At 40.7% G+C, this 16,316-nt stretch overlaps 1 protein-coding gene across 2 annotated transcripts in view; it reads left to right on the top strand.

Moving 5' to 3' along the window:
* Nucleotides 1-16,110, top strand: part of DTD1 (D-aminoacyl-tRNA deacylase 1) — a 31,567-nt gene extending 15,457 nt beyond the window's left edge. Inside the window, exons 5-6 of one of the 2 annotated variants that reach the window (XM_064509786.1) lie at nucleotides 12,733-12,909; nucleotides 15,497-16,110. In XM_064509786.1, coding sequence (XP_064365856.1) covers nucleotides 12,733-12,888 — 156 coding nt within the window. In that variant the 3' untranslated portion in view covers nucleotides 12,889-12,909; nucleotides 15,497-16,110. The remainder of the gene's footprint in view (nucleotides 1-12,732; nucleotides 12,910-15,496) is intronic. The other variant, XM_064509787.1, reaches the window with a different exon arrangement.
* The last annotated feature ends 206 nt before the right edge of the window (nucleotides 16,111-16,316 follow it).

Here is a 16,316-nt window from a genome sequence, read left to right as displayed (position 1 = left end):
GTCCATGTCAAGGGGTTGCCTATCCTATTCTCAAAAACCTCCAGGGATGGAGATGCCAGTCTTTCCCTGGACAATCTATTTCAGTTCTTTACAACTTTACTATTAGGCTAAATATTAAGAAAAATTTTAAAACTCTTGTGCTGTTTGAACCTGTAATTAATTGTCTTGTTCCCCATGGTTGTAGACAATTTGCTTCATGTTTGATATTGCTTATTCACATGTGTGAAGAGAGGAATGGTGTCTTTTCTTGCTGGTTGCAAATTGTCAGAAGAACCCCTCTTTTTGTGCAAGGTATGGTTTTGAATTCAGCCTGGTAGTTATTTTGCATAACTGGCTTTACTCTCCTATGTGCTCTGCAAATTCTCTTTCCACCACTTTCTTGTTATGAGGCTAGAGAGCAAGCTTCACCTCTTATTTACTGCTTCTGGGGAAACTTTTAACCCCATGACATCATCCGAAAGTTGCTTCCCAGAGCTACAAAAAGCTAATTGTATGGAGATGTTGCAAGTAACGTGTTAACTTATCGATGCATATTTTAACTGTATTTAAGGATAGATTTCCTTTCTGAACCTTTCTTTGCTGAAAGGTTAGTTTTTTCTGTGTCTGTGGATTGAATAGTAAGGGGTCATGTTGTCAGAGACTGTTAGTTCAACTGTCCAAACATCACCAGCTGTATTCCTTTTAGGAGGTCTGTGAAAATCCTGAAAGAACACTGATAACTGATTAAGTAGAAGTTTTCTTCTGCTGAAGAAGGCATCGACGAAAAGCAGTAGAGAAGAAGGGTGCAGGGAAGAGGATTGGGGGACAAGTGTTGCAGGACTATTTTAATTTTGGGATTTGAATTTGGGGGTATTACTGTCTCTTAATTGGATTTCCAGGATTAAAGATGTGTGCAGAAAATGCAAGACTGTAATTCATGGGCACCCACTGCACAGCACCAGTCCCAGTTTATGGTCTTCGGTTCCACCTCCTAACACAGGTGTTACCAAAGTAGCAAAACCCATCCGATTCTGTTCCATGCTTCCGGAATGACAAATGCTTTGACCTCTCCATCTTATGTCCCTTTGGCCTTCCTGAACTATTCCGTATTTACCTACTCTTAATCTGAATCTCTGAGATTCAGTTTAGTCTTTCTGTTTAAACCATGAAGCGTCTATGACCAAGAGCCTGGACTGAAGTGCTGAACAGAACATCTGTAACAGTAAAACTGTTCCACTCTTCAGAGCACTAATGAGACCACACGTTTAATTTATTTCTCAGGTTGCAGCTGGATTTCCACCTCATTTCTCTCCTTCCTCCCCTGAGTTATAAGCACAGCTTGCAAAAGGCAAATAGGAAATTTTTATTCCGTAATGAACTAAGCAAAACGTATCTGGTAATGTAACTTCTCTGCAACTTCTGTGCAGTCAAATAGTGTCTTCTTCAAAGCATGTTCTTCTGTTTCTTTCAGACACTGTATACAAACACAGTGGTATTTGTGTATGTATCTGAATTTCTTATAGGGTTTATTAACAACTACTTTAAGATGTTCTTCTCTATGTATAAACTTTGTGTTTGCACAAATGACTTAATTCTAACAGATTTTGATGTCTCTTGATTTGATTACATAGAAGGAGGTAGAAGAATGCTAAGCTTGTAGGACAGCTTTGAAAAGCTTATGATAATCACCAGTGTAAAAGGCTGCCCTTGGTTCCTTGAACAGCTCTGTCATGGGCCAGAATATGAGCGATAAGTCTCTGCCCTTTTTGGCTGTCTTACTTTCCAGATTAAGTCTTTTGAATTTTCAGGGCAAGGTTCTCACAGATTTCTTCCTTGTAGGTTTAACGTGGTGATGAGCCCACTGGGAGGTTATGGGGAGTTGCAGGTTGTGGTGACATCTCAGCGTGTTTGCAGCACATAATTTGGTAATCACCACAATGCAAGGTCTGTCGGTGTGAGCAGTCACCTTGGAGGTGGTGAAAATGCTCACACACCCCTTGCGAGAAATGTGCTTAAGTACCATTTCAGGGCCTGCAGCTGGATCTCCTGTGATCCAGCCAAAGTAACCCATTTCCTTAGCCAGCAATAGGTTCAGGTCAGAGTACTACAGATAACCCAAATAGCTATCATCCAGCATTAGTACTGGTCATTCTCTGTTTTGCTTTCAATAGCTGGGTGAGGGTTGAAAAGGGCCTGATGCCAAACTTTGGCTGTGTTCCATTAGCTTCTTGCTGGTCGTCAGGATTTGGGCTTAATCATGTGCAGTGGTCTCTCTGTCCATGTCTATCTTTGTATGATGGGGCAGAGGTGGAAACTTAAATGCTGAAACTCGATATGATCAGTAAATGCATTTAAGGTTGCTTCTGTTATACCTTAAATATAACCGCTGTTTGTTGAGCAAAATCCTCAGGACTGGTAATGTATCCTCAGTTTAGAAAAGTTAGAGAATAAAACTAATTTTTCTAAAAAGTGGGGTTTTTTTTCTTTTCAAGACTGAGTTAATGTGTATTTTAACTGCATATGCATACTCTTGGTATCAGCTAGAAGCATCTGAAAGCACAGAGGCCAAACTGGGGGTGAGCTGAGCACTTCCAAAACAAGTCTAGAATCAGAGCTTTTTAAGAACTCTCTTATAGTTAACTAGTTACACATTAGTATTGCTTTTTTGTTACTAATATAAAAATACCAATGTTGCCACTTGGAATCTTTTGAGTATGTGTCACTAAATATTATGGTTTTCTTTACAAAATGCAGTCATCTTTTCTAATGCCAGGGAGAGCTTGAAATTTTTTTAAACATTGGATTTTTTAAACTCATGCAGATACAATTTTTGTCTGTGTGAGCTCTGCAGACAATCTGGGATATGAAAGTTGAATTGGACAATTATTTTGCTGATGAAGCAAAATTTGGCACAGAATCCCTCTCAGGGTAGGTTTTATTCTTTGGTCCTGTCACTAGTTTGAAAAAATAAGTAATTCTCTGAACTTAGGTACCGAGTACCAAAGCAGGCAGATTTTATCCAAGTCTGCGTCCTGCAGTTGGATTCTCTGGTATGTGAAAAGCAACAAATGCCACTATGACCTTTCCTTTGGAGGAAGGAGCATCTCTTCTTGCTGATTCCCTGCCCTTACAGGAAGTGTGGTAACCAAATACTTCCAATACCAGTTTCTTCAGTTGAAAGTGGCCAGTGGAAAAGTGGAGGGGGCAGATGGATGTACAAAAACATTGACTGTGGAAGATCCGTTTCCTTAAAAAAAACAGGCTAAAAGTACATGGCTGTGTTTCTCTTAAAGAGAGGGAAACTCTCTGATAGGAAGGTAGTGTTTTTGCAAACAGGACCACATGCTTAGCTCTAAGATGAAAATATGTGAAAGGAGAAGGCAAGTCACACAAAACTGATGGCTTTTTAAATGGACATCAAATGAGCATGTTATCTGCTTGCACACAGGCACTTCTCTGATCAAATTGCAAAGACAGGGCACTGAGAATTGCTGGGGCTGTGCTGCTACAGTGCACTCGTGGCAGCAGCAAGAGCATGAACAGGCGAAGATCAAGTAGTTTCTGGTATTTTTACTCTTATTGTGCATAATTGGCTCTGTAACGCACCCTTCTGTGTGGACTCCAGCAGAGCCTGGTGCAAGGTAGCACCCATCAGCACCTCATATATGTGTCACAGTGCTGAAGGCACCAAGGCCTGTGAAGGTACCAGTCACGTGGCCTCTTTTCTTCTTCCTCCTCCAAGTCCACCTTTCAGAAAGCATCACAGGAGTTCAGGGAGAGTCTGCGTGAATCCCATCACCAGACACTAAGTCAATATTTTCTGTATCAAGCCAGGCCTTCTGATCAAGCTGCTGTGTCTCTGAACACGTAGCTCGTTTTGGCCTTTTTTACTTACAGATATTGAGCCAGGTAGCTTGCATTCTAAAACCTGTTTTTACCTGGCTCTGTCAAAGTTATCACAAAAGATGATCCTTGCTTACTAGACAAATATGATGGGTTGTTTTATTCGGTTTGATGAGGTAAGTAATAGGCTGGATAACATTGGAGTAGTTTGCAGAGATTCAGGAACACAATGTATTCTATTTAGGAACACACTGAATTCTAGAGATTTTCAGAATATCTCAGCCACCAGCACTAACTAGTGTTTTGTTTGCTGATATTTTGGTCTGATGATAAATGTCATCTATTTAGAATATGAAGAACTATGTCTTCTCCTGCAAAGCACATTTTCAAAATAAAAAGTAGGGAAGCTTTTGCTGCATGTGTAGATATATATATAAAATATCTATAATTATATAATGTATATAAGTATGTAAGATATTAACATAATTTTTATATATAGAGAAATATACATATATACATGCGCACAAGTGTGCAAACACACATATGTTTAAAGGACATAATGTCCAGACTAGTTGTAACATGTTTTGGTAAATTAACTGAAGATCTGGAGAGGTATTGGATTATATATAGATGCCTTGATGAGTCAACCGTTTCTCACAAGACACTGTAGCATCTGAGCTCCTCCCAGATATTTAAAAATAGGAGTAATCTTATTCTTCCTTTCTTTCTTTGTAGTATATAGGGTGAATGACTTGATTAGTTTTATTAGGATTTTTTTCTTTCTTTCTTTTTATTGCTCGATCATTTGTTTTATGGTTCGTGGTGCCTTTCTGTCTGGAAGGTGTTTACTTGAGGGCATTTCAGGCAAAGAAATGAGTTTTGCAATTAGCTTGGAGAGCTGAAAGCTCCTTAGGTGGTAGTTTTCCTTCGTGGAGAATGGAAAAGAAACATGCCTGCTGGAGAAAGTTTCTAGCAGTGAAGAGGCGAGGGGAAACACCCCACTGAAAAAATAACCCTCTGCTTCCCTTCGCATGAGAGGAAGCCTCTTGAAGTGCCTGCTGCCATGGGGTCACTTGGGTGCACGCCGCGTGGGCCCTGATGCTTTGTGGTCCTGGGTTCAGTAGGAGTTCAAGGAGCTTTATGGACAGGAGTTACTTGTGTCTCACAGAATGTGGGTGAAGAAGGGAGGTAGCATCTTCACAGAAGAGGAGACTGGCGTTGCCATTTGCTCCTTAACTGGAGGAAAAATGGGCCATATAGTCCCTGCTCCTTTTTGTCTGGTTTTGTGAGAAAATAAGACTTCTGAAGTTGTTGGTCCCCTTTCTTGCTGCTTGTTCAAAGTCTTCAAGGCAGTTTCAGCTAAATTCGACATAGGTTAGGAGCTTTTCAGATCTGAAATGCCTACAGGTCTTGCAGAAATCAGGTTGTCAGAGAAAACCTGATAGTGCAGTCATACAGTCAGAAGATAATCAGCTCACGTTTTATTAGATGGAGGAGAATCCACAAAGGGAAAAAGACTTTGGTAACTAGACTGCATTCATTCTGGAACAACAATTTAAAAATTCCATCAGAAAGTCAGAGGTAAATGTTTTTCACCCACAGAAATGTTTTTTTACCCTGTGATGCAATTTACATTTTCTGTGACTGTCTTGAAAGGCCAGTCAACTTAGTAACAGTTGCTGCTGGAATTACACTCTGTGTTGTTATATAGGTATCTAAAAATTACTGAAATTCACAGGCTACAGTCTGGTTTTGCTGGTTTCTTTAAGAACATATTTTGTGTTTCTTGGCTCTTAATTCTGCATGTTATCTTTCTAGAATTCACCTTTTATCTGCTTTTATAAAAGGTTGCTTTTTATGAGGGATTTATAGTATTTGTGCCTTTGTTCCACTTCTGCACATGCAATCAGTCAAGATAAACATTTGCATATGCTCGTAAGCTGTGTTTTATTAACGAATAGTTTATCTGCTTCTATAAGAGTTCAAAAGTAAGATAAACTGAGGACTGTATACTGAAAGTAGTCTTCCTTGAGTCCTAACTACCTGAGCATTTAGAAGTGAAAAGATGAGGGGCTGCTAACTTTAAGGATTTTGTTCCTGTAGAATAGTATTTTGGTAAAGGGGCACTTTAATACTTTTAATGCTAAGGGCACTTTTCCTTAGATCTGGCAGATAGGCTTTTATGGCCTTTGGAAGATTTGCTGCACTCGTGGTCCTTGAAAAGTTCAGAGCATCCACCCCATGCATGGGCCAGCTCTTGCTGGTGCTGCCAGGTTGCGTGGACTTGTCTGGTGCTCACAAGCTGACTGTAAACCAAACTTTCCATGTGACTTGGGGCGGGTTTCTCTTGATTTAATATTTTAGCAGCGTTGTCTAACAGCGCTTTCCTCCAGCTTCACTGACATACAGCATCTCTCCAAATCAGACTTTAGGTATCTTTCTCTCTTCCTTTTCTTTTACAGTTGGAAAAGCTGCATAGAGACAGTTTTCCCTGGGACTTTAAGCTCAGCCTTTTTGCCGTGGGACCCATTTCAGAAACATTTGAGTGATATGTGCCCTGATCTAGGTACTTATCGTGTGAGCAGTCACCCTGTGATATGGTCAGACACGTATGTACATTCCACTGCTGGGCTGGACATGTATTTTTTATACATATATACATATATATATGTAACCCAATGCTCGTGTGTTTGCCATGCCACACAGCCAGCTCTGCATCCAACAAATGGCAAGGGAGGCTTGGGTTGTTCGGGGTGTCTCAGCATCCCTTGGTCCCATGACAGGAGGAGGGGACAGCAAGCCTTCAAAAGAGGTAGTAGGGTGAATTCTCTGTTTAATATGAATGTCTGATTCTGCTTTACTCTCTCTTCCTCACCCTCTTCCTTTCCTCCTTGAAACTCCTTCTTCATCAGCAAAGATGAGGCTTCCTGTGCAGGATGTGCTTAGGCCATTGTCCTTCATCCTAAGATCGGGTTGCACCAAACATCATCTTACCGAGTATGGGCCAGTGACCTAATGGACCAGATGGAGGACAGCCAGTGTCCCTGTTTAGGCTACCTGAGCAGCTTCCAGACAGTCCATATATGAGAATAAGAATAATAAGAGTTAGCTTGCTGCCTTTCTGAGATACACTGTCCACATATGTTTCGTGAGCCACCCTCAGTCCTGACGTGTGCCGTTCTTGCTCGTCACAGAAACCGATGAGCTCTTGCAGTGACAAAGGCATGTATAAACCAATCCAGCCACGTGTGCTTTGGATGCACAAAGAATTTCATCTATGCCACTTTTCAGAGAACCCCCGTTACTTGAAGATTGGTGGCTCTTTTAACTGACTATCTTTTCTAGCTCATAGTGGGACATTAAGACGTAGTGTCAGAGGCACTGATCTTTATGACACTTAAACTGCTTCTCACAATATTGTTTGACACGTGTACAAGCATCCATCATACAGGTTGTGGGATGAGGAAGAACCAGATTGAAATTCGTCATTCTCTTGCTTCTTCCCTGTCCACTGCTTTACTTTTTGCTCTGATACAATCTGTTGATTTGCTTGTCTCATGGGAACTAAGGCTCAGAAATGGTGGGTTTTTTTGCCTTTTGGCTTTACTTTAGGAAGAAAAGATAAATAAACCATCCTGCAATGCTTAGTATAATGCTGACAAAAAGAGATTAGACAAATAAGTACTGATGAATAATTCTTTTGTCATTGGACATGACAGTGAATGTTTGTTTTGAGTGGTTATCTGTGGTTGTAATTGGTAACCTGATCTTTATAATTCCTTAGTAATGGTTTTATTAGTGCTATGCCTAACTAATCCAAATGTATTTCTATATACTCCTTGTGCTACAGAGTTATAAGTAAATTGCTTACAAAATTAATCCATAAAGTAAATGTATTTTCCTCATATGATGAAAGTAAATATAGAGAAAGAGAATCTCCCAGCTACTTGTGAAACCTCAGTAAGCAGCAGTAGCTATTACAGTTTAATTTGTTGTAAACTGCTCAGTTCTGTTTCGGTGTTATTTAGTAGTAAGTAAATAATTTGGAAGTATAAGGTAAATCAGAAGTTTCTTACACCATCAGTACTTGCTGGGCCTTTTCTGAAGACTTGTGATTTGCAAATCTGTTAAAATTTTTTTGGACATGTGAATGGAATAATAGAAAAAGAAAAACCAGCCAACATTTAATTGAACTGTCAAAGCGCCTTTTTGGTAAATCTGTCATACAAAGAGTTTTGTTTGAAAGACAGATTAAAGCCATGGATTATAAACTGGATAAAGAAAAGTGGAAGCACGAAGGCCTAAAATGGCAAAGGGTCAATATAAGGATGCCGTGACTGTGTTCTGGGTTTGATAATAGTGACTACACTTCATTAGGGAAATGGTGGGTGCTTAGCAGCAACACTGTAGGATTCATACTGACAGTATTTTTTTTCTTTTTTGGCAAGAATAGAAAAAAATAGGAGGCATTTCCTGGGAATGTGGGCAGATCAGCTGCATGTGTAACATCTGTATGGAAGACTTCAATATAATGTGTGTTATAACAAGCAGTCTGTGCAAGTGAGGGTAGATCAGGTATTTCTTTTCATTCTGGGTTATGACACAGAAAAGAAAAGGATTTTTGTTAATATTCTAGTATGAATCATAGGTGCTTTAGTTTCTAACCTTAATTGGTGAAGCAGTGTTGGATACTTTTTGAAGTTAAGTGCATCCATTTGGCTGATACTAAATAATCTTTGGTTTTCATGGAGGAAGAAAGGACCTATAGAAGTCATACCAAGAGTTACATTCCTGATGAAGCAACATCATAACCAGTCAGGATTAAGAAAAAATTTTATGCATCTGCTGGTCACCCTACACCTACCTACAGTGCAGTCTGGGGAAGAGAGGGAGATTTCAGTCTGGTTTCCTTGAGCAATGAGCCTTATACAGTCATGTATATCAGTGTGCCTCCTTCTCTTTCCCTCAATAACTTTTGGATTTGCAGGCTACTTTCAGCTAAAGCTTGTAAAAGTCAAGGCTTCCAAGAGTTTAAGAGTTTAACTTGTAGGAAACAAGTCCCATGGAAACTGGTGCCCCTTGCATCCCTTAAGAGATGAGGGGATTGACCCAGGAGAATGGTGCTGGAAACGAGGCTGTGTTAATTCTGCTGTGCAGAGAACAATTTGCTGATAACTTCTTGGCTGATGGTAGAGACTAGTAAATCTGATCTTGTCATGGATACGATTGCAGGATCGTCTCTGGGTAAGAAATGCATCATCTTATCGCTTCCTTGTTTCCTTCCATCATACACAAACTTAAGACTATATGTAAAGCAGTTATGAACTTCTGCTTTTGGTATTCCATATTTCTTGTGTCTTTAATACAGGGAGTGCAGATGGACTGTGAAGGCTCTGTGAAGACTCTGGGGCAAGGGCAGCACAGCTGGTTACCTAAGCAGTAAAATATTCCACTATTGCTTGAGCAGACAACTGATCCTGTGGGCAATATCCCACTTTTGGAAAGCAGTTTCCTGCCATAGAAACAAGCATGAATCTTGCTGGGAGCACTGTCTGAGCATACGAGGTCTTGGGGGAGGTTTTTCTGTTCATTTTAGAACTACTATACTAGTTTCTGAAATTAACATTTGGTGTAAGCCTTGGTATGTGGATGTATACTACCAACACCCATACAGAACTTGTAGGTGGTAACTGTTTGATGAAACTGGTAGTTATAGAGGCCAGTGCTAAGAGTGTAGCAGATTTCTCTGCTCTCTCAATGAGGTTTGATGTTTTCATTGCTGAGTTTAGGTTAGCTGTGCCCAGAATGCTCTGTATGTTTATATCCTGTTTTGGGGAAGACAGGGGAGATGGAATTTGTCTTTTTTGGGAGGAGTTTCTAGCTAGTAGAAGCCAGACAGAAGTGGAGCAGGAAGAGGTTTTAGAGGGTGTATGGGGAGGTGGCAAGGTGACAACTCAAAGAATAAAAAGCTTTGAAGCATTATGGATAATTATGGAATTCAGACTGGAAATACTCTGTGCAATTTTAGTACTTCTAATAGGGAAAAGAGTATAGAAGTTTTAGTGTTTAATGAATAAATGTTAATGGAAGGCTGAATTGATCCCTGTGGGCCTATTTCTTCCAATACTAACCAGAAGGAAATAAATAAAATTTTATTTTATTTATTAAAGTTTATTTTATTTTATTTTATTTTATTTAGAAATTTATTTTATTTTAGGAACAGGACACTTAAAGTTTGTCCTAGCAGTCTTAAATCTAATATTTCCAAGCTTTGGAGCGCTTTATTTTTGTATTATATGATTATAATCTTATAGCAACAATCTATGTGTGTTGAATTATTCCAGTAACTACCAATAATTGATTATTTATTGCTGTTACCATTTTTTTCTTTTGATTATAGACCATTTGCAAGTGTGTCTTGTTTTCTGCAAGTGTATATATTCATGTGGACAAATACTTGAATATGCTCCTTTCTAACCATTACATAAAGGTGTTTACTGTGAGCCAACTAGAAATGTGTCTTTACAATGGAGGAGGTCTTTGAGGAATAAACATTGGCTGTTTTTGCCTGTTGTAAGATCAGTTTTATGAAACAAACTCTTTAGCTTCGCATACAGGTATTTTTGGTTGAAAACCACAGGGCAAACTTCTGATGTACAGGTAGATCTCATTTTAAATGATCTGTGTGCATATAAGGGCGTTGACAGACAAGCTCTGTTGCATCTTGCAGGGGCAGCCTCAGATGCTGGCTCCATCCCTTCACAGAGCCGACGGCAGGGAACGTGTGCTTGACACCTCTGCTGTTGCAGATCATCAGCCAACCAACCCCTCAATGGCAAATTCAGGCAAAAGCCCTGAACCGTGAGCAGGACTGGCTGGGGCACGGGCACATGTTCCCATCTGCTGGTCCTGCTCTGGGTAAGGGAGCAGAAGGGGACAGTAGCAAACAGCTGGCAAGAGACAACCGTAGCTGAGCTGCCAGCTCAGAGCCCTGAGTCGTGTGGAAAGGAATTAAGCAGAAAATGCTGGGGACTGTTTTACTGCCCACAGACCAAGACGACCACATGCTTTCTCAGCTCCACTACTGTATGCTTCAGATCTGCTCTGGTAGGATCCACATCATTAGAGCGTTTTCCTGCTCCTCTTCCCTGCTAACACCCTCAAAATGAGGGTGGATGTCCTATGTCATAACACTTGCAAGTGGACTACTGCACTGAGATCTCTTCTGTAGCTGTTTTAGATGGCTGAGCACCTCTCGGTCCAGCCAGCAGTCAGATCCTTGTTCTTGGTTGCAACCCATCTGGGTTGGTGATGTATCGTTGGGTGAAGTGTTATATCTTGTGGCTAATCCTCTCCATCAGCTGGTTCTTTTGGCAGCTGTTTTAGAGCAAACAGATGATGATTGAGCCACTGGGAGTTACGGATTATTTTCCTTTCAGGAAGCACTAGGCATCTTTGCTGGGGTAGAGGGAAGTGGAGGCAGCAAAGGAAGGGCAATGCTGTAGCCGCATAAAAACTTGGTGCTTGAGAGACAGTGAAAGACCCTGCCTGAGAAGCAGAAATGCTAGCATCAACCCTTAAAATGAAAGTTTTACATCATTTCAGGAACTATTTTTTTGCCTTTCAGTGAATTTTGTCTGTAATGAGCTTTAAATGCTGTTGCAAAAAATTTTCAGACAACATACAGATGCATTGCATTTTCTCATTCCATATATTAAAAAAAAAAAACTAGTTTAGCTCGTGAAATAGTTAGGTAAGAATATGCTGTGTCTGACTAGATGTCCACCTGTGCAGGATCTTGTCTCCAACAGTGGCCAGTAGGAGGTGTTCGAGGAGGGAGTGCAAGAGTGGGATAAGAAGCAGGGGGATGATGGGCATCCTCCAAAGCTCTGCAGTCTGCACTCCAGGCTCTTACTGACCCAGAGCATCTTTTACGCATCTTCCACAAGCCTGGCTAATTCATACTTGTCACACATAATCTAACTTGCTTGATTTTATGGAGATTTCACCTCAGAAGAGATCTGCTGGCCATGAAATTGTGATTTATGACAAATATGTTTATCTTGGGGGGAATTGTGGTGGAAGCAGTTGAGAAAATCCGTAGATCACAGAAACTAACCAAACTGATAAGCTACACAAGTGAAGTGTCCGTAGTCACTTAAGTAGCTGTTGGTTGTGGTGTCCCCAAAGCTTACTGCAGCCTGCTTCTCTGACAAATTGGAAAGAGATGCAAAAGTGACAGCTATGTGCAACTCAGTTTCCTTCTTTCAGTAACATTGAAAGCAGCTCTACTGAAAGGTGGTCAGTTAGTGTTAGCAGAGGGTTTTGTCCACTCTGATTTGAAATGGGTATTCTATGTGATGCCGTGGATCATACATCTTTCTCTGTAGAAATAAATTTATTCTCGTTGGAGGTCTCATGTGCTGGATTGCTGACCTTGGGATACGCCTGTTCTCAGAAACTTTGAAATTGCAAAGCTGCGTCTTACAACCCAAAACGGAACCTCAGTTTGGTGGAATTCAGCTCCCTTCCTTGATCGTTGTAATTCTTCCTTTTCCATTTTGGCAGATTGTGTTGGGTAGAAAAGGAACTCTGAAACATGGAGAGTAGTCCTCTGAATATGGGCACTTCTCTTTCATGCTTAGGGGATGATCATGTTAGTTTATAACAGTTCACTGTCTTACCAGATATCTGAAAACTGAAGCCTTGGGCTTTCTTCATCTATTTGATTCAGGTATGTATTGGTATTGTGAGTCTGAGTTGCCAGTTTTCTACAAATGCTCAGATTTATGGTCTTTAGAAATACTGTATTGTGAAATGATAGTTCTGTTCCATGAAGCATTTTGTCCCTCTATTCTGAAATGATAGTTCTGTTCCATGAAGCATTTTGTCCTTCTCTTTGCTTTGTAGCTGACAAAACTTGAAAAACAGCAACAAAGGAAAGAGAAGACCAGAACCAAGGTACCTTCTGAATCAAGTAGAGAAAGAAATGCCCCTCGTAACAAGGATGACCCCAGTGCAAGCAGCGGAGCAGAAGGAGATGTGTCTTCGGAGAGAGAGCCTTAGCTAATCCAAAGCAGGCCTCAGGTATGGCTCTTCCAGCCCTCTGTAAAGCTGTGTCCTACTGCTTGGCAGTCTCTAACAGCACCTGGAGACTGCAGAGAGTTGTGCTGAAATTGCTAAAAGGCGAAATTCTGATAATCCTGTTAGCTCTATGAAGCCTGCAGGGCTGCTGGCAGGAAACCTCCTCTTCTGTCTGCAGTGGGTACCTGGAGTTTGCTCTGAAGCAGCCAGCTCCAGAAGATTACTGCTTTTGATTTTAGAGTATTTAAAGCAGTATCCAGGATTTCTTTAAGCTTCTTAGCAGGGGTTTTTTTTTTTCCTTTTTGCATTTAAAATCATTAGTAAGTTTTGAAAAACATGCTGCAGTGGGGAGAGAAGAAGGGAAGGCCTTTGCTGACACTGAATCAAAAATTTGCTTTTGGGAATCCAAGGGGAGAGTTCCAGTAGTGCCCAGTCCAAGGGGAAAGTGGGGGAGAACGTGTGCTGATGAAGGGCTGCTGTTACACAAATTTTGGAGGAGGCTGCGGTAGCTTAGACAAGTCTCCATAACGTAATTCCACTAGCCCTCAAAGCATCCCAAGACTGGAAGAGTCCAAATTTGGGTTCAAGCCATTCTTGGTTGCAAGTACTGTTCTGTACCTCCTTCTGGTGTAATGTGAGCTTTTACCCATAAGAGCTAAAGTTGTGGAAGTTGCATGAACCCTGGCTTTACAGCAGTAGCTGCTGCCAGTGGTACCAATAGAAACCCCAGCCAACCACACAGCAAAATTCACTAGACAAAGTCTGTATTTGAATTTTAAACACAGTTTTGACTTCTGGCAAAGGTCTGCTCTGCTCGCAAAAGTCATTGCTGCAGGGACAGCGGGATAGAATGGACGTGTTTCAGATGTGTTGAGCCTCTTTTGGATGCTCCCTATTTTTGGTCTCCACATGTTTATAGAGTCCAGGTCCTGGCTGCCCTGTCTAGATGACCAGATATCTCAAAATCCTGACTGCATGTTTAGCATTCTGAGCTTCTCCGAGATGAGATTTTTTTAGGTGGAAGGATACATATCTGAGGAATACAGGTTATATCTTAACCCTGTGTGTTCTGGTCTGAGTTTTGCCTTTCCTCTTCCTTCCTTGTCTAACAGCACAGGAGGCCTGGAGAACGCTGGGGAGACTTTCTCCTTGTCTTAGTTTCTGGTGCCTGACTCTGCAGTGATTTTGGGCTGCTGGAAGGAGAAATGGCCCTGGAAAATCCCGTGACAGTCTCAGTAGCATTGTGATGATTTGTTCGCAGACTGCAGCTGCAAAGCAACTTGCTGTCTGTCTGTAACGTGTCTTACAGAACACACAGCAGCAGATGTTTTGGAGGCTTTCTTGAAAAGTCATATCTTGTGCGTATTTTGGTCAATTGTCATGGAGACACCTGAAGATATATCTCTCGGTGGTAAGGGAAGCCTTGTGCCAAACTTCAGGTGGTTGCTTCATAGCACGGATGCGCTAGAAATGCTCAACAATAAAAACGTAGGGTTTTCCCTCCCTCAAGATGGGGCATGTTGTCCCTTCTTCCATTATGTCCAAAATGGCAGCACTGTTCTAGCTGGACATCCTGAGTATCACATGTGCGCCCTTAAAAATGAAATTGAGCTTAATATACCATTCTGTTTCATCAGAAATGGAAAAGCTCTACCAAGGTAGCTGGCTGGACAACTGAGAACCTCCCTGAAAAGTGGGACTTAGTATAAATGTTGCAGTCTGTGGTATCCTTAAAAGTGCATCTGCATATATGTAATATTTCAAGGCATCTTTTCAGATTTATGAATAATGAGTCTTACAGCCCTGAGCATTTCTCTCAAAGCAGAACACCCAAATCCAGGCACTCAGAATGTGATTTAAACTCAAAACATGAAAAGCAGACGTAATTCTACCTAATTTTAGGTATAAACTTTCCCCTTCTTGCTTTTAATAATCGGTGGAGAAGAAATTTCCTCTGGATGTACTCATCTCTCTACTGACTAAAGAGTGAGCTGCAGGTTACTGTACTCCTACCATAGCACATGAATGCGAGTGGCATGAATCTGGGCAGAAAAGGACCATTGTGTATTTCTGTTCATTTAATGGATTGCAGTCAAAATTGGATTGTCATATAATACAACAGCTGGAATCACGTGAGCTCCTGCTCTCCTATGCTTTCTGCTTCAGAGCAAGTAAGCCCTTCCTGTTTTAATATTGGAGATGAGTAGCCACACAGGGAAGGAGAAGATGTCCTTAGAAAATAAAGCAAAAAAGTCCTACTACTCAGCAACTGTCAGCCTTGCTGCTGTGCTGCAGGAATGCAAGGTGTCATTTGTCCCATCCCTCCCCAGCTGCTGTTTATAGCTTGTGTGTTGAAATAAGAAAATTTTAGAGGACAGGAGTTCATATGCCTTCTGGAATATTTTGATCAGTCTGATCTTTTCAATAGTATTTGAAAATCTGGTGACCTGAGGAATGTTACATACTGATAATTCAGCATTAGTTTTCATGCGTGACAATAAGTAAAGATACTTTTCCTTATGTAAGTTGAAGGAATCCTGTACTTTCTGCTCTGTTTGTAGTAATGTTCCTGTTTGTTTGCCTTTAACAGTTTCTTGTACAAAAGCTACACTGGATTCTTGAAGAGAGACCTAAAAGACATTCACCTCAGCACCACTCTTCAAAGACTTTGGAAAAGAATGAAAAATGGGAAAAGTAGAATGAAGACAATAGAAACTGGTATCATTCTGTATTGAAACAACCAAAGCAATGTTATCAGATTCAGTCATTAATGTGTAGCTTCAGTAGTAAAAAAGGACTTGTAACATTTGTGTGTGTGTATTTTCACATGACTGCTGAATGAAGGATGACTGTAGACGGATAGTAGCAGAACAGTCTCTGTCAGTACATATGCTCCATTTCAGAAAGAAATCAGGGTTTTTCCTTAAATTTACACTTGAATTCTGAAAATTAATGAGCAAGCTTGTATTTTGATTCTTATAGTGTCCTGTGCTGCCTGTTTCCATGGCAGTGTGTATGTCTTACGTATATTTTGGTATACTGTTCAGCTGCTATGTAACACCAAGTTAGACAGCCCAGTCTTTCTGCATGGATTAAGATATTAAATGAAAAACTCGGCCACCAGTCATTTATCATGTGAAACAAATGTCTTGTAAACTTTTTTAAAACCAGGAAAGACTTTATTAAAGAAATGATGTGAGCTAAGTGCCTGTTTGTGTCTTTCTATTACATTCACTGTGATAGAGCAGAGTGCATAACAAGGTAACTGCTACAGAGAAAAAAATAACAAGCCAAGATATAACATATATAAATAACAGTCCCAGCTTGCTCAGCCTCTCCTTGTAGGAAAAGTGCTCCAGTACCTTCATCACCTTTGTGACCCGAGTGAGTCCACACATGGAGTCCTGGGC

Source organism: Dromaius novaehollandiae, chromosome 3 (assembly GCF_036370855.1).
Source record: "Dromaius novaehollandiae isolate bDroNov1 chromosome 3, bDroNov1.hap1, whole genome shotgun sequence".
Lineage (NCBI taxonomy): Eukaryota > Metazoa > Chordata > Aves > Casuariiformes > Dromaiidae > Dromaius > Dromaius novaehollandiae.
This window is presented reverse-complemented; position numbering and strand designations above follow the sequence as displayed.